Source organism: Momordica charantia (assembly GCF_013281855.1).
Source record: "Momordica charantia cultivar OHB3-1 chromosome 8 unlocalized genomic scaffold, Mcharantia_2.0 BLBB01000008.1, whole genome shotgun sequence".
Classification (NCBI taxonomy): Eukaryota; Viridiplantae; Streptophyta; class Magnoliopsida; order Cucurbitales; family Cucurbitaceae; genus Momordica; species Momordica charantia.
In genome coordinates, this window is record NW_028275166.1 from 306,893 (window position 1) to 334,276 (window position 27,384).

At 36.2% G+C, this 27,384-nt stretch overlaps 6 protein-coding genes across 7 annotated transcripts; 3 read left to right on the forward strand and 3 right to left on the reverse strand.

Moving 5' to 3' along the window:
- The first annotated feature begins 228 nt into the window (after positions 1 to 228).
- On the forward strand, positions 229 to 1,701 carry LOC148209346 (uncharacterized). The gene has a single exon (XM_088127976.1). The coding sequence runs from the start codon at positions 294 to 296 to the stop codon at positions 1,569 to 1,571; it is 1,278 nt and encodes a 425-aa protein (XP_087984102.1). The 5' UTR covers positions 229 to 293; the 3' UTR covers positions 1,572 to 1,701.
- Positions 1,702 to 6,845: 5,144 nt separating this feature from the next.
- Positions 6,846 to 11,361, reverse strand: LOC111005152 (uncharacterized). The gene is made up of 15 exons (XM_022276560.2): positions 11,206 to 11,361; positions 10,861 to 11,090; positions 10,650 to 10,755; positions 10,344 to 10,502; positions 9,300 to 9,404; positions 8,830 to 8,913; positions 8,648 to 8,763; positions 8,428 to 8,529; positions 8,239 to 8,352; positions 8,070 to 8,126; positions 7,907 to 7,973; positions 7,750 to 7,803; positions 7,572 to 7,646; positions 7,444 to 7,479; positions 6,846 to 7,297 (listed from the first exon to the last, which is right to left on the reverse strand). The coding sequence occupies exons 2-15, from the start codon at positions 10,878 to 10,880 to the stop codon at positions 7,178 to 7,180; spliced, it is 1,215 nt and encodes a 404-aa protein (XP_022132252.1). The 5' UTR covers positions 10,881 to 11,090; positions 11,206 to 11,361; the 3' UTR covers positions 6,846 to 7,177.
- A 495-nt stretch (positions 11,362 to 11,856) lies between these two features.
- On the forward strand, positions 11,857 to 14,589 carry LOC111005190 (Protein phosphatase 2C family protein). The gene is made up of 6 exons (XM_022276613.2): positions 11,857 to 12,126; positions 12,239 to 12,339; positions 12,415 to 12,585; positions 12,681 to 12,851; positions 12,974 to 13,153; positions 13,952 to 14,589. Exons 1-6 carry the CDS (start codon positions 11,964 to 11,966, stop codon positions 14,438 to 14,440), a joined length of 1,275 nt encoding a protein of 424 aa, XP_022132305.1. The 5' UTR covers positions 11,857 to 11,963; the 3' UTR covers positions 14,441 to 14,589.
- Positions 14,590 to 15,965: 1,376 nt separating this feature from the next.
- LOC111005191 (uncharacterized) lies at positions 15,966 to 17,665 on the forward strand. Its single transcript, XM_022276615.2, has one exon. It carries the CDS (start codon positions 16,230 to 16,232, stop codon positions 17,199 to 17,201), a length of 972 nt encoding a protein of 323 aa, XP_022132307.1. The 5' UTR covers positions 15,966 to 16,229; the 3' UTR covers positions 17,202 to 17,665.
- Positions 17,666 to 19,112: 1,447 nt separating this feature from the next.
- On the reverse strand, positions 19,113 to 23,633 carry LOC111004897 (eukaryotic translation initiation factor 4B2). Its single transcript, XM_022276154.2, has 3 exons — positions 22,282 to 23,633; positions 19,807 to 20,232; positions 19,113 to 19,491 (listed from the first exon to the last, which is right to left on the reverse strand). The coding sequence occupies exons 1-3, from the start codon at positions 23,388 to 23,390 to the stop codon at positions 19,473 to 19,475; spliced, it is 1,554 nt and encodes a 517-aa protein (XP_022131846.1). The 5' UTR covers positions 23,391 to 23,633; the 3' UTR covers positions 19,113 to 19,472.
- Positions 23,634 to 25,795: 2,162 nt separating this feature from the next.
- Positions 25,796 to 27,020, reverse strand: SUFE2 (sulfur E2). 2 transcript variants are annotated; one of them, XM_088127169.1, is made up of 2 exons: positions 26,782 to 27,020; positions 25,796 to 26,512 (listed from the first exon to the last, which is right to left on the reverse strand). In XM_088127169.1, the coding sequence occupies exons 1-2, from the start codon at positions 27,003 to 27,005 to the stop codon at positions 25,987 to 25,989; spliced, it is 750 nt and encodes a 249-aa protein (XP_087983295.1). In that variant the 5' UTR covers positions 27,006 to 27,020; the 3' UTR covers positions 25,796 to 25,986. The 2 variants fall into 2 exon arrangements, 1 of the variants encoding a protein (XP_087983295.1); XR_015792665.1 differs by having other exon boundaries at positions 26,502 to 26,642; positions 26,782 to 26,893.
- Positions 27,021 to 27,384: the final 364 nt, after the last annotated feature.

A 27,384-nucleotide genomic window follows, 5' to 3' on the forward strand; every position in this document is an offset into this window, starting at 1 on the left:
TTTAATTTGCATTGATAGATGTGGATTGTGCAGTTCAATAATGGAACATTGGTTTATTATTATTATTATTAGATTAAAAAGAGAATTTGTTGGAATTTGTTTATTTTGGTTTGAAAATGATATTTTGATATGAATGGGTTTGGCGACCCCACCTGGTCCCGTGTGTGGCTAAGTGGGTAGTATAAATACACCCACCCGGCAGCCGCAGAACTTCAGAAGTGGCAGCAATCCAACAATCCCCAATCCCCAAATCCCAAAACACTCGATTCTCCTCTTTTAACCTTAGATTCATCATGGAAGATTCTCTGAGGCGTATAAATGGTTTGGGCATGTCCCATTCTCGTGAATCCGATAATCCTTCCGGCCTCGGCCTCGACCTCGACTACCAAATGAAGTGCACCGCCACGGCTGTTGCCACCGCCGCCGCCGCCAGCAGTAGCAGCCTGAAGCGAACGCTCCGAGACCACAGCTCCAACTCCAACTCCAGCGGCACAATGAGATACCGTGGAGTTCGGCGCAGGCCTTGGGGGCGTTACGCGGCCGAGATAAGAGACCCACAGTCGAAAGAGAGGAGATGGCTGGGCACCTTCGACACCGCGGAGGAGGCTGCACGTGCCTACGACTGTGCCGCACGCTCCATGCGTGGGCTCAAGGCTCGTACAAATTTCGTGTACCCATCCAGCTCGCCTCCACAATCCCACTCGGATTATCTGCTCCCTCACACTCACACTCACACTCACACTCACCCCATCAACATCAACTTCCCCAAACAAACTCACCACTCTCACGCCCTCGCCCGCCACTCCACTTCCATGACTTGGCCCCTATTTTCCAGTACCCCTCGCCACTTTCTGTGGTCCGGCACCCACAGGATTAACACCGCTTCCCCCACTCTCGACATGCTCCTTCTTCGTGATTTCCTCAATTTCCCTTCCAATTCCAATTCCAATTCCAACACCACCACCACTACTACTACTACTACGAGCAGTCCCCAATTCCCAAACCCAAATTCCCCTACCAAAAACAAAATTCCTCCACCACATTCCGCTGCGCCTGGGCCACTCCCCAAGAAACAAAACACCAACAACGCTTACACTACTACTTCCTATAAAGCTACAACTCCAATTCCGGATGAGGATGATCAGGAGGACCATTGCAGGTCCGACTCGTTTCTCCCCAAGGACTCCCCGGATTCGGGGTTGCTGGAGGAGATTATTCACGGATTCTTCCCCAAATCGGAATCCTCCTCCAATAACAAGCCCTCCCCCGATCAGGACGACAACAACAACAACAACAACAGCTCATCAATCTCGTCCGGGTCCGGGTCGGTTCTGGGTTTGGACAATTACTCAGATATTGGTATTCACGAGGAGTTGAAGGGGGGGTTGAATTTTAATTTTAATTATAGTAATAATACAGGTGGCATGTTTATTGGAAACGAGGTAGGGGATGGGGATGGGGATGGGGATGGGGCTGGGGATGATCTGATTCAGCTTCAGCTGGATGACATGTTCGGGTTGGGGTGCTCAGATGTTTTAAATGCGTTTGCAGCTAAAGTGGAAAACGCTTGACCTAATTACTAATTTAATTTATCATCCATCTCTTTCCCTCATCATCTGCCTGCACTTTACCTTTGCTTTAATTTGTACTCCTAACATCCAAATCCAAATCAAAAGCTTAGCTACAAAATTTGCTTCCTTTTTCATTTCCATTTCTTATACAATATACATTACCCTTTTTCATCACTACCCTGCGCAACTCTTCTTCTTCTTCTATTTAACATCCATTATTTTCACCACTATAAAACACAAAAAGTTTAATAATACATATAATTTCCTGCAATTACCATCCACTTCTATTCATCATCATTTGTATTTGATTAGTCCTCTCCTTCCTCCTACAATTTGTGTATACATTATTCTGCCATTCAATTTATTACATATTTTTCGTCTATGTGGTCGGTGGATATTATCGTGAAACCAATAAACCAATTGCAAACCAAACAATATCCTTTTGTCAAGGACGTTGACTTTTTTGCACGATGTACTTCGATTCCATATAATATAGTCACATGTTCAACGCACATTTTTTTTCAACCCAATCAATGTTTTTACAACATTTCATAAAGTTTCATCACATCCTATTGCCAAATTAATTTCTTCAATTTTTTACTTCATCTTATGTATATATATATTTTATTAGTACTGGAAGATCATGAGCTGACTTTGTAGCATTGAAATTGATACTTATTAATTGTGATATAGCTCTCACATCATTGCAGCAATCTCTTTGTTCTTTAGAGCGGTACTTGAGATCACATGTCCTGCAAGATTGTAATTGGCCGGCAAATATCCACAAACTTATGGTTTATATCAAGAAAAAGGATTTCAATAATTTTAGAAGAAAATCTTGTAGTAAAAAAAAAAAAACTAAACGTAAACATTTCAATAATATTACATTTATTTTGTTCTAAAAACATATAATAAAACAAGAAACTGTCAAATAGGCCTCTTTTAGATCATATAATAAAATAAAATGTTTTCAGCATGCATGGTACTTTAGGTTTTACATAGTGAGTGCCATAACTTTGAGTAGTATCATCGAATAATAACCATTCACAAGAGGGATTATATAATAATAGTGAAAAGGAAGTGTGAGAATATATAAATACGAGAGAGATGAGAATAAATAGAAAGACGTCCAAAAAGAAAAGAGGTGCAATATTATTAATTAGAAGAGGTAAAAGAAAAAGAAAAAAAAATGCCGAAGATGGAAATAATGGAGAGAGTTCTTGGTTGGAAGATGTTGCATTGATGGGGAAAATAAAGGTTCCTTTATATGGAAGCGTTATGAAAGATATAAGAATTCAATTAATTGGTAAAATTCCATTATATATAAGCTGCCCAATATGGCTGCTGGACCACACAATTTTCTTCTTGCATTTATCACCAAAACCTTTCATTTAATACCTTCTTCTAAATAATTCATGCCTCACCTCAGCCACACGAGACCTTTCATTTTTTTTTCTTTCTTTTTCACTTTTAATACTAATAATGCAACTTTCCAGGGAACCAAACTAAAACAAACTCATTAAATTAACTCTACCACTGGTTTTACCAAAAGAGATTTAATGGTAATTGATTTTGTGAAAGTAATTTTCACCTAATTATTTTAACGTTTGGTTACACTTTTCCAAGTAATTTTGAGTGATTAATATTTGAAGTTTAAAGAGAGAATTTCACTTAAGTTTTAGAGGGAGAAGAGTTGGGGAAGAGCAAAAATTTTAGGGAAAAAAATAAACTGAGGTGAGAATTATAAATTTAGAGAGATTACAAAAATTTTAGAGAAAATTAATTAGAGAGTAAACCAAATTAAAGATAAATAAAGTCAGAGAATGCTAAAAAAAAAATTCTCAAATTTTAAGGTGAAAATGAGATGAAAATAGAAAGACACATTTAAATTTTAAAACTAATTTTTAATTATTTTTTTTATTATCAAGAATGAATTAGGAATCACCTACGAAGTGATTGACCGAAAATCACTACTTAAAGTGATCTTGGATTTTTCCAGGATCACTTGAGAATTGTTGTCAAACATGTTACTTTAAAATTGCAGTGATTTGAACATTAGATTCTAGACGACAAAGTCACTTCCAAACATGCCCTAAGTTGTGTTTGAGAGTGATAGTAGAATGCATGATTTTGAAAAAAGAGATTAGTATAATTGATTTTTAAAAATCATCATCTGAGTGGTACCTTAGAAATAAATTTGAAATAATTTTAAGTTTTTCTAAAATCAATTTTCTTATTTTCTAATTTCTAAACGTTATTAATGAAAATAGAAGTGATTTTGACAATAAAAAAAATGATTTTAGTCGTGTCAAAAATACTCCCAGTTTAAAATTATTTTCTTGGAGCATATGCATATGCATGAAAATTTCTACATATTATATATAAACAATATCATAGCCACGTAGTAGGTTCTAGGTCGGGCTCCCCTTTTATTTTGGTCCTTCACTCGTGATGGCCGCCTACCATTTAATGGTGATTTACTTTCATTAATTGTACTTAATTCAAATCACTTTTTACGTACCATCCCACCATAATTGTACACGTTATATCTCAATTAATATTAATTTTCATTACTTCTAAACTGTATTTATAAAAATAAATATAGAATTAATTGGATGGTGTATATATATGGACTCCTCGCTATCTCTCTTTACCATCCCTCTACTTTAGTCTAAATTTTATACATTAACTTAATTTTTCAATTGCTAACATAGTTCAACCTAGATAAACTATATACCTTCAATCAAAAAATTGAAAGTTGTTGTAAAAGAAAAGAAAATAGATGGATAGATCTCATCTTAGACAAGACATAAGACATAGATAATAACTCTTGATTCATTGTCTTTGATTCTCTTGCAATTGAATTAAACATTATTTTACCTAATTAAATTTTTATATGAAGAAAATTTTTCTATCAGATATATAATAAATATTAATGCAAATTATAAAGCATATATGGAGATGACAGATAGCAAAATATATATATATATATATATATATATATCCGAAATAATTTAGATCATGATTATCAAAAGAATGTTGGTGAATAAATACTATGGGAATATAGGTGGGAGCTAGGGTGAGGGCGGCCATTTAAATGCATGTAAATATTATCTCAAAACACTGAAAATATATAATCTCACCATTAAAAAAAAAGGCACTTTTTCCCCCACTAAAAATTAAACCTATAGTTTGTAAATTTCATATTTCGTCTCATTCATTACTCAGAGAGTGAGCTACAATATTCCTTCTGTGTCGCAAGCTAAATGGCAAGAATGACAATAATTGAAGTTATTTTTTATGGCATATGCACTCTCATCCTTAGAATTTCAAACGGATGCAAATATCAAATATGAGTAGAAAATGTCCAAACTCTCACTCTATCTAAGGAGCTGTTTTTGCTTTTCTTTTCTTTTTTTTTTTATTTAATTCCTTCAATCTCTTTTATTTCTATGAAATGAAACTAATCCTGACTTCTCTTTAGCCGACATTGGATTGGTGTGGAAATTAAATCCCACCTTGCTTCTTTGATTTTAACATCTTGAAGACAGCTTTAATTACGTAGGAGAATATAATATTCATAAGGGAATTTGCAGTAATTACTAATCTTGATCAATTTTCTATTTGTGTGCACACTAACGCATTGTGTTGATAAATAACTTTTATTTAATAAATAAGTGTCTTAACTAATTGACCTATGTTCAGATTTAACTCAAGATTGTTGTTGTTGACATGATAAATGGAACTAGTATTGAGAATTGTCCCGGCAACTTACAATACTAGAAAATTTTGAACAAAATATACTAAATAATCCTTTGTCAATATCTCGTAATTGGTTTCATAAAATCAAGGGAAGCCCTCGATTTTTACCCATATGGTTAGGTGAGTGAAACCATTTTAATAAATTTTCAATTTCATCCATTTAAATCCTACCTTTCAGATAATAATACCCTCAATTAGTTAAGTTTCCATTTTTAATTTAAGATTTATGGCTGGTTATAGGAAATTTTCTTTTAAGATTTATGACTGGTTACCGGAATTCGTATGGTTGGACAAGACTATTTTTATAAGTATTGGTTCTTCAAATTGTATCAATTTGATGCTTAAAATTAATCAGATTTGGACAATTTGTCGCTAAGTTTGAGTATTTTTTTTTATTTACTTAATATTATTGTTTTGCTAATTGACTTGAGTTTAATTCTTAAGAGTAAAAATGTTATCTCCTAAAATTAATTATTCTGAAACATGGTCACACATTACATTAATTTAAGTAACAGTCTTGGTTTATTAAGCGTAATAATTTGTTAATATTTTTATCTTATGTATGCACTATTTATTTATTTATTGACCAAACTTATCTTCAAATTGAAATTATTTCATTTTCATTAATTATTAGTTATTAGAGCTAGAACTAAAGGGGGCGGAGCTGGGGAAGGCCCAAAAAGCACTTTGAAAGCCCATAGGTTGGGCACTCCACTTAACTAATGGTTTCAAAGGATAAACATTAAACATATATACATATGCACATAAATGCATGTATTAATTATATATGCACTCTATCCATACCCAAAAGATCGTAAGTCCAAATTCTTACCCTTATCATGTTGTAAAAAAAATCTAAATTTGCTATTTAATGACTAATCTAATTTTTAAATATTTAATTAAATTAGCTAACTTAGTTAAAGCATATGTATTATCAACCAAGATTCAAAGTTCGAATCCACACCACATATGTTAAACGAAAAAACATTTAATTTACTAAATCTCTGATTCTCATGCAAATAATGGTGCATTACGATTTACGTACGTACAAGCACTAATATCAAAATAATGTATTCATACTTTTCATTAACAAAAAGTATAAAACTACACATATTATTCACGACTTAGGCTACAGTACACAACTACACATCATGATTCGTGACCTTAAAAAGAACTTAAATATATATATATAATAATAATAATAAAATAAATAAATAAATAAATAAATAAATAAAAACAGAAATCTAAAGACAAAGCAGTGTATGAAATGGGAGAGAGATTCTGCTCCATTGCAATGGGACAACCAGCAACCGAGAACAATTTTGCTCTGCTCTTTGACAGACCATGCTCCATTACATTACTTCCTGTCTCTCCAAGCTTCCATCCATAAGATGAGATCAATTGTGCAGCTGCTGCCAAGTAATTTGCCACCATTTTCACCGTCTGCATTGAGTCTCACAGGGAAGCATAAGGTACCAAAACAAACTATTATCTCACCTAAGAACAGAGTCATTTAAATCAGAATTGTAAGAGGCTGCATAAACACCATGTCAGTCTAGATACAATACAACTTTTCTGCTGTTGCCTTGTCTAACAATCAGAGACTATAATTCAGCTCCATCAAACCATCACTTTACAACGTAGTTCCAACTATCACAAGCCTTTGAAATTTGTAATTCAGAGATCACAATGTTACAGAATGAAGGAAGGTTAACTGAATTCTAAAAATAAAAAATGGATCATTATGACTTCTGAGCCTGGCTCTCTCATCACCTTCCCAAGTTGAATCTTGGCCTAATATGTGTCTACTATCGTACAAATCTAACGGCTACTGACTTCGTTTTCTAATGCATTTCTGCATGCAAGGGGACAACCCCGTCCTTGATATCTTTTAAGTACTCATTCTCTGCGATTGCCCAACGACTCTGAAGCATTGTCCATTCTCTTCTACACCGTTCACTCACCTATCACAATGGCCATAAGATATCAGAGGACACATACAATAGTAAACAATAAATATGATGATGAGACTTTGTTGGTTGGCCAAACAACTATTAAGCAAAACAAGAGAGTTTCAGCCTTAAAATGAGATGTGGAGAGCTTCACATACCCCTACCCATGGTGCCCTTCCATTTTGTGATTCTCCCTACCGGAAAAGGAAAATGAGGAGGTAATTACAAATCTGTTATTTACAAGGAAATTGGGGAGGAGATAAGGTTACCAATTCTTTTCCTTTACCTGGCTTCCAAGTGAAGGCACACCCTGGTGAACAATCCACTGGGAATCTATAACTCCAATCTTTTCGTGTGCGGGCTGATTGGAAAGAAATAAGTTTTAATGGAAGTACAATTAGAACCCGCCAAATAACAATCCTCGTGAGCAAAGAAGGGAAACAAGACCAAGTTAGGCCACTCACATCCACACATCTTCTAAGGAGGAAGTCAAGACCCCAACCATGGACCAGATCATTCTAATGCAAAAACCGAAAAACATAAAATGTCAGCCAAAGGACGGTGGAAGAAGATGAGGAACTACTGGAGGAATTATAAAAAAGGCATAAAACCAACTGAAACCTGTAACATATGCCAAACACAACGCCATGCATCTCGGGAAAAAACTGGAGCCATGATCTCGACAAAACTGCACTAAGTGAATGTTGGATATAAGATGCCTACAACTTCTAGAATAGATCATTGCAATAAATAAAGAAAACCAACATTCAAGAGCATATCTTACGCAGCACAGGGAGGTAAATGAGGATCAGTGCACCATCCTGGTCTTTCGTCTGTCTCTCTGAAGGAAATACAGTGAAATAAGTGACGTATATAGTCAATATAATTATGCTGAACTGAAACAAAGAACTTCAATCCATTCTCTTCTTGTGAATTTCACCCCATTCTCTTACTTGTGAATTTCACCCCAATCTCTTCTCCTCGTCATTCGCCACGTTAAACCTTTACTTGGTTGCAAACCAGGTTGTGAAATCTCTAATCCATACTTCCTGACTAACTTTACATATCTGAATTGTTTTGCTTAGTTAAGACACAAGATAGAGCACAAAGAACATATTGAATCCAAAGTGCAGCAAACTCACTCATCTGCATCAAAATGATCCAATCCAAGGTCTTCATCCCAAATAAAAATGTAGTCATATGGTGCAACAATGTCAGGATGCAAAAATCGTTTGGCATACCACCTTGGCAGAATTTCAGAAAACTAAATTCAAAACACAATTTAAACATTTGTCCAGAACATGAATTAAATTCCCTAAAGCAAAACCAGCATAAAAAATAATATTGTCAATGGTTCCTCACCACTTTGCCTGCTTACGAGCACTAACATGAATAGCCCGCTTCGACCATTCGAATTCATCCCATTCTGATGTTCGTCCATCATAATGAAAGAGAAGGATTACGAAATTCTCTGAAAACTGTAGAGAGGCATATTTAATCTCTCAGATAAAAGGACACACACCCATACACACACATATACAGACCTTTCTGACTGCTCTATCAATATTGTATCTTTGGTTGTAACCAACCGTAAAAGCTACAAGATACTGCGGCTTGGTGGTTAGGTCCTGCAGAGGTCATTCTGATCAGAATCTGGTTCTTAAACTTTATGTTAAGACTCCACTGTAATATGTTAACATACAAATTAACACATATTAGCCTTTTCTCTTCCTCGTATGATAACAATGGATGGGGACATGACATGACCAAATTTTGTACAGAAGCCTAATTTTTTAACTTTACGTTAATATACTTGTAGTATCATACAACCCCTATATTGAAATCAGTCTCCTTTACAATTCCCTTTGTGCAATCCAAATATTAGCAAATATTATTGGTCATCAGCATTATAGTACTAACATTAGCAAAAATGGACATGTATGATGTATCTGGTGGTATTTTAAGAGTTTGAAGTTGAAGTCGTATACAGTTCATAATTTGCTAGTATACACACCTCACTAGGATTACCCCACAGTCTACGTGCATACAAATCTGATTCAGAAGAAACAATTTTTGGAGGTAGACTTTCTGCACCTCTAGGATTTGACGGGACCCAAATCTGCAGAGATATTACAGGACGCGAGTGAATAAAAATGTAGGTGGCAATCAATTGGTTTCCACAAAATAATGCTATTCAAGTAGCAGAACCTGAAACTCCGTACTTAGTGAGCAAGTATACATTCAGAACGAAAAGGTGGTGTTTAAGCAACTGTAAACCAGACTGATCTGTTTCTGTGATGATCAATTAGATCTACTCAACCTAAGTTACTGAACTTTTCCAAGGTACTAAAATTTCCAAAACTTCAAATTGTAGAAACCGGTCAAGACATTCTACGAAAAGGGGAAACAAGGGCTCTAAAAAGAAATATCTTTATTTGGTATGACATCAAAAGTCAAATCTAGAAGAATAAGTCAGACCAAAGATAATTTACGTACTCAAGTATTTACAAGTTCACCCTATCAATTTAGACATCGAACCCCACATTCAGGCAATAAATATGCATAAATGCTTCCAAATCCGGTTCATGTAACTTGCCTCTATATCTGCCATCAAAATCCATTCAATAAAATCATTTAACTGTAAAACACAGGGAATTGATATCTGTCATAATTAGAAAAATCCCTTATCCAGTTGAGTGAAAACTGTACTTGAATTTTTCAGTTGTTTTATCATTTCTAAATTATTTCACTCTTACACCACTATTAGCACATATCAGTGTCTATGTAATCCAGAGTCCCTTCAATAAATGATATGAGAATTACACAATACATCGTCACAAAGCATGTCAAACTCTACACATTAGCGTTGGTAATGTCCATTGCTAAATTTGCTACATGTGAAGGTAAAGGTTATTCAATGAGCACATGAATCTATTTCCCAGCTGCAATTGAAACCAGAGACGAACTTATTAATAAGCTCCCCAGTTGCAAATGATTAATTATGACGTATGTAAGCAAGCAGTCATGGACATTTTGTTAGAGTTATGGGATGGAATACCTCTGACGTCCCATTCAAAATATGTGTTCGGCTTGAGTTTCTATTATTATTCTTGACAGAAGGCTGAACGTTTAGAATCGGCTCCCTGGAGCGGCCTGAGTTTCTTCCTTCAATATATGGGAGACCGAAAGTTGGAAGAAGGCTGGATGGGAAATTTAGCTGCCAAATTAATATCAGCAGAACACGCATTAGTATACACACGGATCCCCAAAAAGATGAAGAATTTCCAGAATGTAGGCAGTAGGGGGAAAAACAAGAAAGTTTTTGGATCCTAGAGAGGAGGGGAGGAAAGTCAAATGTTCGTACTTTACTTAATGACAGCATTGGAAATGACACTCCAATGGTGAAGCCAAAGACTACACCTACGAATGTAGCCACGATAAGCTTCATGGTCAGGGCATCATTGGGTTTCCTACAGACAGGAATACAGCCAAAAATAGGAAATTTTCATTTAGCTTCCTTCACAATCTATATACAACATAAATGATGTCCAACGGGAGAAGTCAAAATTGTAGACCTGCGTGATTGATTGCTCATATTAATAGCCACGCCAAAACCTCTACCCCTGAATTCGGAGCATAGAAAGCCAAATTTACAGCAGAGTCTATCTGCAAAACTGACGAACGACTTCAATCGAAAATGTAATAATTAGAAGTGTTATCCGCTTCCAACCAGAAACTAGATCATTCGAAACAAACTCAAATCTAAAGAGTCCCCCAGGTTCAGCTAACTGAAGACTTGACAATTCTGGAAAAAGTAGAAATATGGTCACTTCGCAGCAAGCATAGATAGCTATAGAAGGAGCTGAAAAGGAAAACGAGAATTAAAGATGAAAGAGAGAAATTAATGAGGTTGGACTAACCGAGACTAGGAAACCCAGATAAACGGAGCAAGATCTGTAAGAAGTTGAAGTTTTGAAATCTTAAGGAAACTGTGGGAAATTTTAGGTAGACCCTTTGCAGTTTCAGGAATGGCCTTTCTTTAATTCGACACAGTCAACGGGGTCTTCATTCAAACTTAACTGCAATAAATAATTATTCATAAAAGATAATACTGAATTTTTTTTTTCTAAAGAAAAATGATAGTAAATTGACCTTTGAAATTCAGATTAATTAAATAAATTAGATACCATACGCATTTATGAATTTCACAATTTTGTATAAATTTTTTGAGTTCATGTACTGTAACCTTTTTATTCTTTATTATATTTTTTAAATTATAAATTTACGAGAGAACTAAAAATTTTTATAGTTTATTCAGCTCTATTCTTATCGAGTTGGTCCAGTCTTTTCTATTACAAAACGTTAAATTATTATTTGTTATTTGTGATAGGTAATAACAACGAGTTTTACTAATTTCAACGTAGCTCAGATATGAATTTATAATATTTTTAAAAAAGTGCGTAATTAAAATTAAAATCTGGACGGAATTAAAAAAATTTAGAACTGTGTGATTAAGTAAACTTAAAGTTTCAAAATCTGTAATTAATTTTTAAAAAGGTTGAGAGCGAGAGCGAGACCATTAGTATTTCGTATTGTGTGGTGAGTGGTCACGTTCCTTCCTCATAGCCGTTGGAGTTTGTGTTTCGAAAATCGAAAACACAAAGAAAAGAAGAAGAAGATGAGTGGATTGCAATCCAACGCCTCGGCCTCCTGTTGTTGGCTGAAGCGGAAAAGGCCTCCCAAGATTGAGATCCCTACCGTGTTGCAGGAGATTGAGATTCAGCCCCACAAACTTGAACTCGCCACTCCCCCAACCGATACTGTATCCTCCGCTGGGAATGGTGACCCTCAATTACTCTATTTACTGCTTACCTTTCTATTCATCCCCCTTTCTTTTTTACTTTGCTAGAACTAGAATACTCCCTGCTGAATAAGCTAAATTTTTCTCTGCAGATTTTGCAGATCATGTGGGGGTTTTCTCCGTCAAGGGCAAGAAGAGGTTCATGGAAGATACTCACAAGATCATTCCTTGCTTGGAAGGCCACTTGAATGATGTAATCAAGTTCCCATTTCTTTTACAATTCTAACATCTTAATTCACTTCTTTGATTAATCGTTCTTCCTTTCTAGGCTTTTTTTGGCGTTTATGATGGCCATGGGGGCAGGAAGGCGGCGAATTTTGTTGCACAAAATTTGCACAATAACATACTTGATGTGGTGGGCAATTGTACAAGATCTGCAGAGAAGGAGGAAGCAATTAAAGCCGCTTTCTTGAAAACAGACCGAGACTTCTTGGATCTGGTAATTGCAAATGGAGCTACATTTTCTTTTTACCATGCAATTTCCTGTCTATCGTGAACTCTTCTTCTGTTATGAAAATTCCCATAAATTTGTAGGGTTTAGGCAGTGGTGTCTGCTGTGTCACAGTTCTGATACAAGGAGAAGAAGTTATTGTTTCCAACTTGGGAGATTGCAGGGCTGTTCTTTCTAGAGGTGGAGTAGCTGAAGCAATAACAAAAGATCATAGAGTAGAACACGAGGATGAACGAAAAAGAATAGAAAACAAGGTATCAAGTCTTATATCGTGTTCTTCACACAAAAGAAAAAAGAAAAGAAGTTATATGTAATGAACTTGATTGGCAAGGGTACAGATGATGCTGACAGTAGAGAATTCTACTTTGATGTGTAGGGTGGATATGTTGAGATTCATAAGGGGGCATGGAGAGTTCATGGGATTCTATCTGTTTCTAGAAGCATTGGAGATGCTCATTTGAAGGACTGGGTGTTGGCAGAGCCTGATTCAAAGGTCCTACTTCTAAGTGAAGACATGGAGTTTCTTGTTCTAGCTACTGATGGGCTATGGGAAAAGGTATGGATGTGTTTTCTAGATCTTTCTAGAGTTCCTCTCAAGAGAAAATATACAGACACATATACATATATATAGAATTACTTTTTGAATTCTATAATAGTTTAAGATGAAGTCCTCCATTAAATGAAATATTAAATCTTCTTTTCAAAAGATGAGTTCAAGAGAATACAATGTAGTTGATATCATCTCTTCTAAAGAAATCAAAGAAAGTTGAGATCATCTCTTCAAAATATGATTGGATAATTATAAGAGAGAATCCAATGTAAAAGAAAACCAAAGAAGTTGAATCATCTCGTCAGAAAATGATATCTAACATGCTATGATAAAATCATCTTTTGAAAAGACATGTTTTCAGAAATAAATATAATAACATAATTTTTATTAATATATATATTATACAGATATATACATATGTACTTGATCATCTTATCTTTTAGTAATATTCAGCAAAATCCATCACGTGAGCGTGGTCTCTGTGGACCATATGTTAAACTAGATTGAGTTATTAGTAGGGAGGGATAGCACAATCAATTCGTGTACTGTGATGTTAAATCAGGAGAGGGGCTGATTGACCTTCAAGTTTTACTTACCAACAATAAAACCCTACCCCCTTGGACATTAACAGGGAATAAACTTCAACATAGACGAAGTAGATGCGAATCTTTAAAAAAATGTAATTGGGTACCGGGATATCCCGCTCAAAAAGGAAATTGAGTTCTGAATATCAATATCAGAGGATAGACGATTGTGTTGTTTTGGTAATTGATATTAACTCCGAAGTTGGCAAATTTTTCATAGGTTGGAAACCAAGAGACTGTTGATGTTGTGACACGACTGAGGTTGATGGATAAAAACTTTGGACTATCAAAAGGTTTCGTGAGAAGCATGAGCCGTGCTCATTGCTCTGTGAATACAAGTCCATCAAAACTCCGGAGAGTTTCATTAGTCGTGCAACAGAAAGGGGTGGGCAAATCTCCAATCTGTGAGAAATCAATTGACGGCTGTGAAGAAGGTGAATATGACTATTCTTGTGAAATTGAAAGTCCAGGATCCAAATCAAGAAGAATATCATTGGTCAGACATATGAAGATGAAGACGGAATCTTCACCTAAGGAGAATAATGGTTGCTACAGAAAGAGACCCACTTCCAGTAGACTTGTGGCTGCTTGTAAGGAGCTTGTAGATCTAGCTCTGAGTAGGGGTAGCCTCGATGACATTACAGTAATGATTATCGATTTAAGTCACTTTAGATGCAAGAGTCAATCTGAGAGTTCTTGTAACTTGTAAGTTTGTTTGATCTGGAGTTAGCTCTGGATAATATTTACTTTGACATTGTATTGATAGCCGTAAAATGATGTACAAAAATCTGATTTGATTCTTTAATTTTAGTTATGTAAGCACCAAACTGGGTTGAATCTGGTTCTTTCACTTACTAATCTACCGGGAAAATGCCCCCCTTTTTTCTTGAATTATACCTTATTTCTTTTAGGTTTTGTTGACATTTTTGTAATTCTTTTAATCCCAATAATATTTTGAGATTGGTTAGAGGAAGAAGGTGCCGAGTTTCTGCACCTAATTAAATTGACTATATGTATTTTGTTGATTTCTATCATCAATAGTTTAAGAAAAAGAAATATCTTGTTTATTCAAAGTTGGTGCTTGTGAACAGTCATCAATTAAAATCCAATCCCACCACCCCTTCTCAGTAATGCTCCATCCTTTTCCTTCTCCATCTCCATTTTATTTTACAGTGCGAAATTATGTGCTCACAGGAAATATCGAACTGGTGCTTTGTAAATTATGAAGATGATGAATGTTTAAGCCAGGACTTAAAACTGTGGTTTTAAGTGATATTGTTGCAATTATTGGAGAACTATTGGGTCAATTATACTGACAAAAACATAGGATCAGGTTGGAGATAACCCTTGTGGAGTTAAACATTGAACAAAGTCAGAAGGAGGTGGTGTCGAGAGGAGTAGGCTAAATAATGTAAGAGAATTTCGTCCCCATGCTTGGTTGGTTCTTATTCAACATAATAATTTTAACTTTGGTTAGTCACACACAATGACACACAAGTCATTCGGATATAGGGAAGTTGAACCTGTCTGATATTTTTTGGTTTTTCTCTGTATCCTTCATGTTCAACTGCAGGCAAGTGGGGTTATGCTTTATTGTTTTCTACTTTCAAAGTAATCCTACTTGTTGTTGCTCGTACAGTGAATGCTGAAGCTGGACCATTTTCTCTGCTTACCTAAACTACTGATATTTTTACATTTTTACATTATCTATAATTCAGATTCCTTGCCTAGTCACTTTCCCCAACAGTTCCACTGCGAATTTCAAACAGAGGAGGAGAAACCCAGGTAAAAAATACAAATCTCGAACACATTAAATTATTAGAATAACTACTGCTTACATAGTAAACCTAAATGATTTCCAAATTTTAATGAAGTTCCTCCTTTTTTTTTCCTCACTCACTCACATGCTTTTGCACCTCAAGGGACTGCCTAAAATCTTTCCTCTTCTATGAATTCTTATCCTCCCTTTTTTGAGGGATTTTCACATTGGGTGGAACGGGATTTGTCTGCTTTTTACCGTGCATGAAAAAAGTTTAGTTTTATGGAGATGGGCAGTGTTAAACCCATTATTGAGGCCAAATCACTTGTACAGCAAAGGAAATAGTTTTCTTTCTGTAGTCCTTTCCTTTTCTTTTCTTTTTTTTTTTTTAAAGGAACATGGAAATGCTCAACACAGCTTGCAGAAGTTTTTTTTTTTCCATTATAAAATTAAAATCCGTCCAGTTCTTTCTTCCTCGTCCCTCCTTTTCCACATTCGGAGCTGCCAGTTCAGATAATGGGTTCTCACCTCTTGGTAATCACAAACTGCCAAGAAGTTCTCTGTCAGCATCCATGAAATGGATCTCTGGGACGGTGTTAATGATATTCTAGTCCAGATCCTCTCTCTGCCTGCTTCTTTCTGCTTTCTAGTTTCTACTGTGATCATTTTCAGCTAGTTCAGCCCAAACTCCATTTCCAACTTCAAAACACAATTAGCTTTGTCGGATTCATACCAAGCCATGCATGATTCAATTGGAATTCCTGCTTGCTTCTCATTTGGGGAGAGGCCAAGTAATGATCCAGCTTCAGTAATCAGGTCAGGGCAGAGTGTGTTTATGTCAGTGTACCAGACAAAGATCGTTGGTCAGTGTCGCCTCATCACAATCACTTGGTGTAAGAATCTGCTACTTCACGGTCTTTCCATCTGTGTTCAAGGACCCGAAGGAAGCGAGCAATATCAGTGTAAGGTCGAGATGAAGCCATGGTACTTCTGGAGGAAACAAGGCTCCAAGCATTTTGAAGTGGATGGGCGAGCTGTTGATGTGGTTTGGGACCTCAAGAGTGCAAAATTCAATGGGGAGACAGAGCCACAGTCAGATTACTATGTTGCCGTCGTCTGTGAAGAGGAAGTTGTTTTACTTATTGGGGATCTCAAGAAAGATGCCTTCAGAAAGACAGGTTGTCGGCCAGCTTTGATTGAGCCGACGCTGGTTTCAAAGAAGGAACACGTATTTGGGAAGAAAATGTTCTCCACCAGAATCCAATTCCATGAGAAAGGCAAGCTCCACACCATCTCAATCGAGTTCATCAACGTCCACACAAATCCCAGTTTTTCTGATTCGTTCGATCCAGAGCTGGAGATGAGGATCGACGGGCAACCAGCAATCAAGATCAAGCACCTTCACTGGAAGTTCAGAGGCAACGAATCTGTACTAATCAGCAGAACAAGATTAGAAGTTTACTGGGATGTCCATGATTGGCTATTTGGGTCAGGTCCAAGGTACGGGCTTTTCATATTCAGGCCAATGTGTTCATGGTCTGAATCTCCATCATCATCACTTGCATCAGCATCGCCAACTCCTCCAGTTCCAGCCTCTTTAACATCAACAGGAATGTCCTTGAGAGAAGTGATTGCTACATCAGGGGATGTTGAGAGCGGTGGTGGGGCGTCCAAATTTTGCTTATTTCTTTATGCTTGGAAGATGGAATGAAGAATCCTGAATGTGCTTGCTTGCTAATGGAAAGATATGGGGAAATCAAAAGTGGGTTGTGCAAGTTTTACAAATTTAGTGATGAATCAATCGGATTTAGCTCCCAATTCCCCAGAAAGAATACAGGAGAGAGAGAGAGAGAGAGAAAAGAATATTTTAGAAGATTGATGAGCAACAAATGGACCCATCATGAGGGAGAGATTGAATTATAAAAAGGACAGGATTAGACATGCCAGATAGGAGGATCATCTTCAAGCCCAATTATCATCCCTATCTTCATTGCCCATCACCACTACATCATAATCTTACAGTGACGGGTTTGTTTTCTTTTTTCATTTTATAATTTTCTATTTTTGTGTTTGCTATATATATAAACTTGCATTGGAATGTCTACATCTACCATATGAATATATGTCCCCAAATTTCATTAAGATCTATCAACATTCAACACACATCTTTGTTTCTACTGGTCTTTTTCTTTCTTTTTTTTTTATTTGTTCTTTAAATTCATTCATAATTTTAGTAATAGAATATTCTAGAGGAGTATTTTTAACCTACGTGACAAACTTTTGCCTAATATTTTTTTACTTTCGAAACACATAATGACAAAAAAAAAAAAATTGTTCGTACGAAGAAAATTTAAGGGAGAATTCTCTAATGAGTGCAAGTCCGCTGGATGACTTTCACTTCTTTATGGAAAGCATATTTGGGAAATGACTTTCACTGGAGATCATTTATTTCTTTATAACGGAGGTGAAAATATTTAATTTAAAATTTTATTGATTTACTTATTTTCTTGTCCTATGGAACTCAACTATAGATTCTATTGGATAATTTATGTCCACTACTATTTGTTATATTTTTAAGTCTTTCCATCAAATAAAGATCTATCAAGTCTCCTGTCAAAAATATTTTTATTATTAGTTTTTTCTGTTTAATCAAATGTCATCTTTTCCTTGTTATTTTTACATTTGATTTTCGCCTTTTTATCAAAACAAATAAAAACCCAGAAGAAGCTTACTGTTACTGGTTGGTTGGAATTCTTGTCTTGGTAGCATCAATTTTTCTCCTCCTTCCCACCATTTCAACAACCGCCATTCGAATTAAGTCTTAAATTTTTTTCATCTCCGCAATTAACATAAATTATAATTGATTATCTTATTTCTATAAATTTAGTATTGCACAACCTCCTCGTAAATATGTTCTATCTACCAAAATAAACAATTTTATACTCCAATATATTTTATGGTAAGATTCTTATGTATGTCTGCCCACCTATTGCATAATATATATCTTTCACCCAAAAAGATACTTTATTTTATTATCATTTTTTTAATACAATATAGGAGTGGAGATTCGAACTCAATTAAAAATAATGGTTTCTTCCTAAAATGAAGATATCTAAAAAAATATTAAAAAAAAGACAGCCATATTCTCCCGTAGTTACTCTAATCTCATAAAACAACCATCACTAACCTAACATTAGTTAGATTCATCAATTGATTCTTGTTTGACCGTCTTTAAGTACTGTAATAATGGAAACCAATGTAAACAAAAAGACTGTTCGAAAATAAACAAATATTATTAAATCTCAAACAGTTTCCATTCTATTTATTATCCTAGATCCAGAAGTAACCAACAATTCTATGTTATTGCTTTAGAATTATTTTTAACTACAGTCAAAGGAGTAATAAATGTAAAGTTATTGTTGAAATCACTATTCAGAAAAAAGAAATCATCCATGACTGAAAGATGCAGAAAACTATTGTAAAACCAGTTCTCCAACAAGCTCAGAAAAGTCAAACTAGTAAACAAAAAGGATGAATGATACCAATCATTGGAACAACAATTTCGACAGTTTCTTTCATATGGATCAGGCAAAGAAAACAGCAGTTTATAACATCTCTCACGTGCAAATGAATCAACTTAGATTGACATGGCCATGTGCAAAATGAACCAAATTAGCTGTTATAACACAGAACGACTGTTACAAGAAAAAGAAAAAAAAAAAAAAAAACTAGGGAATCCCAACTGTCCGGTTATAATTTGAGTCCTAACCATAATACAGGCTCCTCAATTTCAACAAAAGTAAGAAATAGCAATTTTACATAGTTTGAACGAGTAACAAAAGTTTGGCACAGGCCAGTAGTACTCTTGCTCCAATTTCCAGAGCTCAAAAAAGAGAACCATTGTAAAAGGTGAGACCAATGTATTATTAGCTTCCAATATTCAAAAAGTAGATTATAAAATCAACGGTATCCACAAAGCAGCTTACCATCTATCCCTCGACCTGGAATAACAACACAAATGCCATATTTGAGAGTCAGAATGATACATCATTTCACATGGATTATGCAACATCAACTTACTTGGAACCAATAGAATGAATGAACAAGGGTAAAATTTCAATATATTCCCCCTAACTTCCTGCAGTACCATTGCACCATTAGGGGGAAAAAAAGTTTTATCCAAAGTATAAAAATCTAATTAAATATTTCCAGCCATACGCAACAATTAATATTTTCCCAGATGAAATAACAACCTTAAAACGTTTAAGAATCAAGTATCAACAAAGAGAAGAGCAAAATGACAAACAAATTCTAACCTCTCCATGTCTCTGTTGCCCAAAAATCCTCTATCTCTGGCACCTTGGAATGGTTTTTTATCATCAGCAGGTCTACTCCATACATCTGCAGTGCCACGTGATCGAGGCCTGTCCATAGACTCAAAGCTTCTGGACTCATCAAAGGATCCTTGAGAGGGTGGTCTTTCTGGAAAGACAGCAGCCCTACCTGCCCCAGAGCCAGGTCTCTCAGTAGCTTTCTTCCCAAATCGAACTTTATCATCCAAATCAAGGATCAACATCTCCAGTTCGTGTTCTTTCTTTTTTATTCTGTCACGCAGATTTTGTACGTCCCCAGCAGATTCTTGCACCGATTCTTTGTTAGTATTGAGAGATAAGCCTTCCTCAAGTTCCTTTCTTAGAATATCAATTTCCTCTTTCAATATCTTTTCCTCTTCAGCTTCAGGCCTGTGAGTAAAAGAGTAGATGCAGTTAAGTGACGAACCCACCTTGGAGGCTCCAAAATCAAACAATTCAGATAATACTAATAAATATTTGCTTTTGATGTTTTCACCTAATTCTCTCAAGGTAAATCAAACAATTTGTCCAACGGATTCGTGAAAAAGTGCCAATATTTGCTGAGTAAGCCACCAAGGGCTATTTATGACCTTTTACCAACTTACGTCACACAATCTTTGTCATCTTTATTTTGTTTAAAAAAAAGATTGTATTTCATAAAATTAAATGTTAGCAAGATAGAACAGAAGACACTTCTTCTCCAAGATTTCTGTTACGTAAACGAAAACTAATACACCAGAAGAAAAAACTGTTGTTATAATTTTCATTCCGTTGGGTTCAACATTTAGTTCTTGTATTCAAATAATAAGCATAAAGACGTTCGTTGTTTCCTAAAATCTAATCATCATCGTATAATTGTGTCTCTAATGGGGTTAGAAAAACAACTTTCTCATAACTATTGTGGTGTGGCCTAGTGGTCAATACGGGCCAAAAGTAAATAGCAAAGGACTTAGAAGGAATGAGTTCAAACCATGGTTGTGGCCATCTACCTAGAATTTAATATCCTACAAGTTACCATAGCAACAAACATAGTAGAGTCAAGTGGTTGTCTCGTGAGATTAGTCGAGTTGCACACTGGCCCGGCCCCTCACATATATATATATATATATATATGAAAATTTCTCATGGCAGATTCTTTGCATCCAATTATTTGACAGCACGCAAGATCTAGCGATGTGACCACTTCACATCTTAGCATTTGGAGGTTTTGATTCGTTTACAATTTTGGCTAAAAGGAATCAAATGATTGAAGTAAACTACTCAGCAGTAACTGTAAGGTTAGAAAACTCTCTTGATACACTGTTGCTGTTAGTATGCATGCTTAATAATTCTGTTGCAACAAATTGAATTAAACATGGGAGTTGATGAAGTCACACCGACGTGCAACTTAGCATTGAAAGATACTTGAGGCTTGCTGTGGCAAAATATACTAAAGGTAACAGACAAGTGCTAATGTGGTGACCACATCATAGCATAACATTCAAAGATTTACACAACTAGTTCCAATGGCTCTCACATGGAATGTGTGCTTTGGTTTAGAATTTTTGTTCGATAGAACTCGATACGGTAGAACATTCTAGATTTGAATCCTATTTTTGCCAAAGTTTCACACTAATTTCATAGGCCTATATCATATAGGCCTTTATGCTTCCAAATGTTCTATCTTGGTGACTTTGAACAAAAATCAAATTTGATATTCATCACTAAATTTTCAAATTGCATTCATTGATAGAAATTTGGTGTGGCATTATGTAGACTTTTGTTTGCTATATTTATAAGTCTTATGGTTTAGAAATAGGGGGCCTCAGGTCTATGTCAAACAGTCTCAAAATTTAGCGGCAAAGACCAAAAATATATTTTAAAGCAAAGTTCATGAATGAAAAACAGAAGATATAACGGCCAATATAAACTATGTATAAAAGCTTATGTGGAAAAATAGGATTTAAACCAAAATTCTAACTGAACAACTGTGACTCAAGACCAAAAGTGATCATTTTAGAAAACTATCTTCTGTCATTTCAGAAAATCATTTACCATGCAATGACTCCAGCACAAGCAAATTGAAGGCTGAAGCGTATGACATATATGTTTACTCAAGTTCTAATCGTAAGATTATAGCTAGGTTATCATCTCCTAATCCTTGATAATTTTGCTCCATAGGTTCTAACAATGCTTTTTGTAACATAAATATAAATTATTAGCAAATTTACTTGAAAATGAATCTATTCAGCTGATGACATATGCAGCTTGCTGCAGAACCTTTGCAAAGTGAAAGATCAAGTAAAACTTAATCTTCAATAAAACAGCTCCAGCTTAAGCTTCATCCCGGTAACAACAATTGCCCCCGAGAACCAAATCACAATCCGAAGACAGAAAATATACCATGCACCTAACCATAACACAGAGAGAGCGTAGGAATGTTAAATGTGAAATTAGAACCTGTCAACAGCACGATGCTCAAGTTGAAGATCTATCTTTCGCCAGTCCTTGCCTCGTTCCTCCAGCAAAACTTCCCTAGGTTTGGCATTCCCAAATGGATTGACTTTTGGCCTCTGCTTCACCACATTTTCGATCCCCTGCAATCCTGGACCCTCCGAATGGCTTGATTGAGCACTCGAAGGCCTGCTAGAGTGAGCACTCGTTGGCCTACTCGTCCTTTTGGCCTCAATTTCTGTGTCCAGCTTCTTCCAATCCAACCCCTTGTCAGCCAAAACCTCCTCTCTTGGCCTTGCTGCTCCAAAAGGATTTGGCTTGTTCGTCCTTATTGCTTCATTTGTACCAACATCACCTTTCGGTGGATCCAATACTAATCGGGGCCGTTCTGTGTCACCATCACGTGAACGGCCTCTAGTCCAGCGATCAGGCTCATTCGCCTCACGATAACCAGAACCAAATGTGGAGGATCTCGATGGAATAGGTTTTTTTCCACTCGCCCAGCTATCTACCTCGTCGGCCCTAGATGAAACTCCACCCATGCCACCTCCGAGCGACCCATACCTATTTTGTCGACCTGAATCCAATGTAGGAGATTTCTTCGTCATTGCCCAATTATCCACCTCGTCAGCCCTCGATGGTTGATCGAAATTGGAAACCCTAGGAGATGGACCCCTGCGCTCCTCATCGAACCCACCATACGATCGTCGACCACCACCCCAAGAGCCATCGCCTTCATCACGGTCTCGAGATCGACCAGGAGGCAGACTGGAGCGACCATAAGTGGGAAATCCCCCACCGAGCCGCCCATACTGCATCTCATCAGCAGAGCGGTCTTTTGGACCAGTGGGTAGGCGAATCATCTCCTCCGGCGTCAAGCCCTGGTGCTCAGTATGCCTGCTGCCGGCGCCAGGAGCCGCAAAGGTCCCCATATTGAATTCCGAGAGCGTCATCTTCTTCTTCTTGGGCTTGGTGTTGGCAGCTTCCCTAAGGCTGGGGAAATTCTTGGATTCTGCTTGGGAGGCGGCCGCAGCAGCTTGCGCCTCTCGCTCCTCAGCTTCGGCACGCTCCGCATCGGCGGCCCAGGCTCCGATTCCGCCCCAGGGTTTTGACATTTTTCTGGGTTGGAGCTTAAGATCCAGAAATCGGAAGAATTGAAATAGAGGGAGAAGGAGAAGAGAGATCTAAAGGAAGAATTGCAGTTTGGAATGAGCTAGGCTCCGTTAATGGAGCCGGAGCTCAGAGAACATGCGATGGAAATAGGAACGGAAACGGTGGTTGTGAGAGGCAGAGGAGAGACGGTGAAAATTTTATCAAATTTCTCTTTTCCATCTTTCTCCGTCTTCTTTTATTATGGTATGGAATTGGAATTGGAGACGGACTGGGAGAGTGGGAGTCGTGGACTGTAGATTATGGGAGTTGTAGCCACGCGCTCAGAACGAGAGTGACCTTGCGGCGCAGTATCAGTAGCCACGTGGACGGCTATCGGGTGCTTCGTGTTCCCTCGCGAAGTAGAGGATTACTGTTCGCAGACTTCAACCTAATGGACGGCCCCGATGTTTTAAATCCTCCACTTATCTATATCAACGGCCACCATTCTTAGCGTACCAATAATTCGGAATCAATGCGATATTCAGTACCATGTCATGTCTTCTCTATTTATCTTTTCTTTTAAATTTCTTATTCAACCTAACGTTGCTTTTGTTTCAAAATTTGTAGCCTCCAATTTTCTTCATATTCAAATTCAAATACTGAAAATAAAGTTTCTGAATTTTATGGGACGAATGATTAAGCTAGGGAGATCAAACTATCAATTTTTTGACAGTTTAAGAGGTGCCATTTTTTCTTTAAACCATAAGTCTCACTTGTTCAAATTCTTTAAACCATATCACAATTTATCGATTAATAATTTTTGTTAACTTTTTATTAAAAATATAAATCTAGTGCAAAAAGGTGAGCTACATTAAATTTTTGTTAAATAATTGCAAAACATTAAAAGCAATTATTCAAATGGATTTTTCTTAAAAAAGTCATTAACTAAAACATTATATTTTAAATTTTAATTTTAGCAATTAAAGTATATTACGTAAAAAACACAATGGGATTAAAATTGTTTTTTATCCTCCAACATAAGCTTTTTAGTGTTTGATTGATATAAAATTATATATTATTTTCTGATTGGATGGATGGAGAAAACCCTCACAGTATGCTTTTGTATTTAAAACTCTATTATCATTCATTCTCTTCTATTTACTTGGGCCAATAGGATGGCGACAAATGGGCTGGCTTTTATTTTCTCGTTTCCTTTTCAAAATTTTCCATCCTCCCATCATTCACAGCCGGGGGAGCAGGACATTTTTTTTTTCTTAAATACTTTTGTCCAGTAGAAAACGAGCCTAATTCAATGGTAATTTTGTGAGTTCGAATTCCTTCGGACAACTTCCATTACATATTTTTTTTATTAAACAAAAAGATTACATATATTTTTTATTAAAATTTTGAGACATTAATTTTAACTGTTTCTAAGACTATTTGATCAGTTTTTAATATTAGAAAATTAACTTTTCAAAAATTTTTTGTTGACATTTTAACTTTTCAATTAATAATACTTATATTTTAAAATAATATTTCATAAAAGAAATTATAAAATAACTTTTCATGATAGATGGTCTTAAAAAGAAGTTAAATAAATGTAAAGTTAAACAACCCTAAGAATTATGAAAATCTGTCAATTGGAGGTTAAAAATTCTGGATAAAAGAAAATGTCATTCAATTTCAAGTGCAATTGTAAATGAGGGGAGGAAGGAAATTAGAAAATTAAACGTTGCCATTCATCACCAACCTTTTGTCACGTGCCTTAGCCTGGGCTTCCTGTAGCCAAGGCTGTGGGCAAGTTTCATTCGTCACCGTGACTGTATAAGTTCAGTTTATTTCTCCACAACTAATTTTCTTCTGTATTCTTCTACGGCACCAATTTATAATTGATTTCATTTTCAATTTCTCTGTGCTACCAAAAAGAAGATTGGTAAATCTCCAGTGTCGTCTTTTGTAGTTTCTTTTGAAAAAAAAATAAATAAATAAATAAATAAATATTTTATTATGTTCTGTTTCTCAGTCCAATAATTAACTTTTGGAACACTTTGTCCACTTTCTGTATTTTATTTTGTCTTTTGTTTTTGGTTTCTATTGTGTGTCTTCAAAAAAATATCAATAACTTAGGTTCACTTTGAAATCAATTTTTTTTTTCAATTTTTAGAGAAAGAATAGTTTATTAGTATGGTTTCATGTTACTTTCTACTTTAAAAAATGTAATCATATTAAAACTACGAAACTGTTCGAGAGATACTCCCGGTGAGTTTTAAACATTATGGAAGAAGCCCAATCAAATATCGACTGTTAAATGTTAACGAATGAGATGAGAATCATGAGATATCGCCGATATCATATCGGTACTATTTAAAACCCATGGAAGTACACATGATCTTTCATGCCAACCGAAGGAAGCCAAACTCAACTCAAATATCAAAAAGTATTTAGTATAATCCAAGCTTCGTTTAATGATTACATGTTACAAGTTACAATCAAATTTAGGTATACCTGTTGAGTGTTGGTGTGGTCAGATTATCGTAACTTTTTTCAATTCAGACAGGAAATAGAATGATTAATTTACTTCTGCTGCTTTTCAAATTTTGGATCATGGAGTCGACGCCATCAGCGATGATGAACGGTGATGATAAAAGGCTCCAATGGCGGCTTCGGTTCACTTCTAGAGACCAGAGCGTTGGTCCTCATTTGCATACTCATCATCACATTTTGCCATGTATTCACCCTAGATATCGCTTTTCCGTGCAATCCAACATTCACAGCGTCCAAATCATCGCTCCTCACCTTCAACACCTCCAATGGCTCCGCGCCATCCAACATCCAGATCAAGCAGGAACAATATCCCTTCGCGATCTCTGAATCGCTATCCGCTTTAAATCTCATTCGCTCGAACTCATCAATTTTCACATCCAACCACACCTGCGTCGCGCATCCCTTGACTCGATTCTCCGGCAGTCGAATCGATTCGTCCGAAGGATCAAGAATCGCTGCGTAATGCAACAGTCGTTTCACCCGGTCAATCGGCTCCAAAAGAGACTCGAATTCCAGAACAAGCCGATGAATCTTATCGGCCACTAACTCAGACGCATAAACCGGAATTGTAATCGCATCGAGATCGCACTTAGGGCGTCGACTACATAATTTATTGGAGGAAGTGACATTAAGATCATGAGATATAGCGCATCTTACAGATTTGGATGCGAGAAATCTCGTGTTTTCTACTTGACGAAAGCGAATTCGTTCAAAAGAAAGCTTGGATGAATCTGAAAACTCGGCGAAGCCAAAACCACAAGAAGTAATTATAGGGATTGAACTCATGTTTGGAAGGAAAGAAGAGGAAAAAAGGAGCACAAAACTTGAAAAATTAGAAAATAGGAGGAGATTAAAAACGGAGGTAGTTACGTTTGAGCAAGTAAAATGGAGATCCTCAAATTCCGCCGCCACTCTCTACTCCTCTCCACACCTGGTCCGTCATCACTGCCATAATTTAGCTCCGCGCTGCCTGTAATTCCACGATCGAACCCGCGAGTATTTATAGAGCTAACCGGGGAAGTTTCCGGGAAGAGCAATTGGGCTTGGTGGGCCCCCACCAGATATATAGCCGATTCTGGGCCCATGAAGTCCATCGAATTGAAAGGCCCCAAAAAGTGGGACCTGTGTGTCTCTTAATTATTAATCGATGCAACTTGCACTCAATAATTTAATACGAAAAAGTTTTGTCCGTAGGCGTCCGTCACCACTTACGAAACAACGAATAAGATAACATTTTAAATTTATTAATGTTTTGTGTATCTTCTTTTTTATATCAATTCCATAAATATTTACCGGATTAAAAGTTCGTCGCCCTATATGGGAAAGTCTGAAAATATTTCTCTCTAATAATAAGAATTAAAAATAACAAAGGTTTAGATTGCAGAAAATAAGATGGAGTGTAATTTGGGATGTTGAATAAATGATTTTGATTCAATTAACATTTTAATAACTAAAAGGTGAGAGTATTGGTGT